General features: G+C 35.5%; 1 protein-coding gene across 1 annotated transcript in view; it reads left to right on the forward strand.

Moving 5' to 3' along the window:
- LOC106780543 (pentatricopeptide repeat-containing protein At3g49170, chloroplastic-like) overlaps positions 1-1,999 on the forward strand; it is a 4,846-nt gene extending 2,847 nt beyond the window's left edge. Inside the window, exon 2 of the mRNA XM_014668847.2 lies at positions 724-1,999. Within this exon, the coding sequence (XP_014524333.1) occupies positions 724-1,999 (1,276 nt within the window). The remainder of the gene's footprint in view (positions 1-723) is intronic.
- The last annotated feature ends 1,110 nt before the right edge of the window (positions 2,000-3,109 follow it).

A 3,109-nucleotide genomic window follows, 5' to 3' on the forward strand; every position in this document is an offset into this window, starting at 1 on the left:
TTTTTTTTTAAATAAAAATCACCATCCCATCATTCCACCTATTCTATTTTTGATTTCATAAAATAAGGAAAAGAAAAGAAAACTAATCCATACTACGCAGCAACGTTGCATCCATTTGAAATGACCATGACCAATCACCATGTGCTACTACTGGAATCAGCTCTTCCCATTTCATTCAAAGAAACCAAAAATCTCCAAAGTGAGTGGCCCGAGAGCTACATTTTCCTGCACCAACAAAACTTCCAGCAAAGTCCGAATACTCTAGTGTGACGGCTGCTCCCTTGTTTCTAATTCAGGCCAAGTGTGTGTCATCCAAGAGGGTGGGGTCCACCCTAAAAAAATATAAAACCCTAGGGTGACAAGTGTCCTACAATTTTGGGCTCTTACAAAATTGCCACTATGGCCCATGATGGAAAAAGTTTGTCTAAAAAGTTCTAACAATTAAAATTACAATACAATTAAAATTTAAAATGTCTAATTGAAGAGTCTTGAAATTTATTTTGTCTCCTTCCCAATGCTCCAAATTGTATCTCCAAAATTTTCCCTGCAAATAATAATGCAAATAATTAGCTCAGAAAATTCAAATTAATTAAAATTAGAATTTTTGGTCAAATTAAGCATAATTAGGAAAAACAGGAAAATACCGGACAATTAAGCACAATTCCCTGATTAATTCTAGCACAATAAACGAAGTGAAATCAATAAAATATCGACTCATCAAAGGTCTGGAAGTACGGATTGTGCTAAAAAAACTTTCAATATCTTATTTGAAAAGAATTTATTTTCGTGCAGTACAGCTATTGATGCACATGCAAAAGCATTGGATTATGATCAGTCTTTTAACCATGATATTGAGAACCTTGTTGTTGGAGTTGGTTCTTTTACATATGCATGCCTCTTAAGTGGCGCAGCTTGTTTAGGTACAATCGGTAGGGGTGAACAAATTCATGCCCTCATAGGGAAGTCAGGGTTCGGAACAGATTTATGCATTAATAATGCTTTAATCTCTATGTATTCCAAGTGCGGAATCAAAGAAGCTGCTTTGCAGGTCTTTAATGACATGAGGCATCGCAATGTAATAACTTGGACCTCTATCATAAGTGCTTTGGCAAAACATGGATTTGCTACAAAAGCTTTAGAATTGTTCTATGAAATGCTTGAAATAGGTGTAAAGCCTAATGAGGTCACTTATATTGCGGTTTTATCAGCCTGTAGTCACGTTGGTTTGATTGATGAGGCTTGGAAACACTTCAATTTTATGCATTATAATTATGGTATCAGTCCAAGGATGGAACATTATGCATGCATGGTTGATTTGCTTGGTCGATCTGGATTGCTTGTAGAAGCTATTGAATTTATTACTTCAATGCCTTTTGATGCTAATGCATTGGTATGGTGTACGTTTCTTGGTTCTTGTCGGGTTCACCGTAACACCAAACTTGGAGAGCATGCTGCAAAAATGATTCTTGAGCAGGAGCCTCATGATCCAGCTACCTATATATTATTGTCAAACTTGTATGCGTCAGAAGGGAGGTGGGATGATGTAGCAGCAATAAGAAAATGCATGAAACAGAAAAAATTGATAAAAGAATCAGGTTATAGTTGGATTGAAATCGACAACCAGATACACAGATTCCATGTAGGGGATACTTCACACTCCCAGGCTAAAATGATATATGATGAACTTGATGAATTGGCTTTAAAAATAAAGAACTCGGGTTATATCCCAAATACAGATTTTGTTCTTCACGATGTGGAGGATGAACAGAAGGATCACTATTTGTTTCAACACAGTGAAAAAATTGCTGTGGCATTTGCTCTTATAAGTACTCCAAAACCAAAACCTATTAGAATATTTAAAAATCTTCGAGTTTGTGGGGACTGCCATACGACAATGAAGTATATATCAATAGTTACTGGAAGAGAGATAGTAGTCAGAGATGCATACCGGTTTCATCATGTCAAGAATGGGAAATGCTCTTGCAATGATTATTGGTGAATGATTCTATATGCATTGGATTGAGGTTAAACTTGGAAATTTGAAGAGCCAATTGCTATTGTTAGAGGCATCTGTTTATCCATCTTAATTTTTTTTTTCATGATAAGGCTAGATGCAGTGTGTACGATATACCATTTTCTTTGTTTACCGTAGAGGTTATTGCGGGGACTTATGTGTATATAAAATCATGTCCGTTTCTCATTTTTTCTAATGTGGGACTTTGTTTGTACCCAACTGTTATTTCCTCCACATATTATTCTAAATTAGCCATATCCTCTTCTCTTTTTTTTCTTTTCTTTACTTCTCAAAATGTCATGTCATCCCCCTCCCACATTATTGATCTAAAGGTCATCATGGATATGATTCGTAGTTGTAGGTTGAGAAATCGAGCTACTTGACTAATCTAATTGCAAGGAAAAACCGTAAACGCATGTTGATGACTTCTTATGGTACTATTTTGTTCTAACAACTTTGAACATCTTCCTTCCTTTTTAGCAAAGAGTTTCTTTTTTTTTTATGAAAATGGTAATAATTTTATACCAATTTTATCAAAATAGGTAGATTATAACAAAATTACCACTTTTTGGTCAGTAGTATTTGGCAGATATGGCCTTTTGTACATAAGTGGTATTCCATGCTCATGATTTCTTACTAAATACAAAGAAGTCGCGCACACAAGAAATTTGAATTTCAAAATATGATACTATCAAGTTGTCTTTGTAGAAGATGACATTCAATTTTTCTAGAAATAAGCAATTCAAGAGATGGTGAGTTTAACACAAAACCAGAACATTGAAGTAGCGTGTAGAGTTTCATTTTTCTTTTTTTCAAATTCGTAGTCATAGTGTGCACGACTATAGCTCAAAACCGTTCCATATTGAAATAGTGCGTGCAGAAAATGAGTTTCAATTTCTTTTAAATTAGAATTTGTGCCTTGTTTGGATGCCTTTTGGTACACCCTTCACGAGGTTTGTACACCTCACATCATTCATCCGTAGAGTTGGTACAGCCTCCACGAGGTTTGTACACCTCACATCATTCATCCATAGATTTAGTACACCCTCCACGAGGTTTGTACACCTCACATCATTCATCCGTAGGGTTGGTACA

This window comes from Vigna radiata, unplaced genomic scaffold (assembly GCF_000741045.1).
Source record: "Vigna radiata var. radiata cultivar VC1973A unplaced genomic scaffold, Vradiata_ver6 scaffold_392, whole genome shotgun sequence".
NCBI classification, from domain to species: Eukaryota; Viridiplantae; Streptophyta; class Magnoliopsida; order Fabales; family Fabaceae; genus Vigna; species Vigna radiata.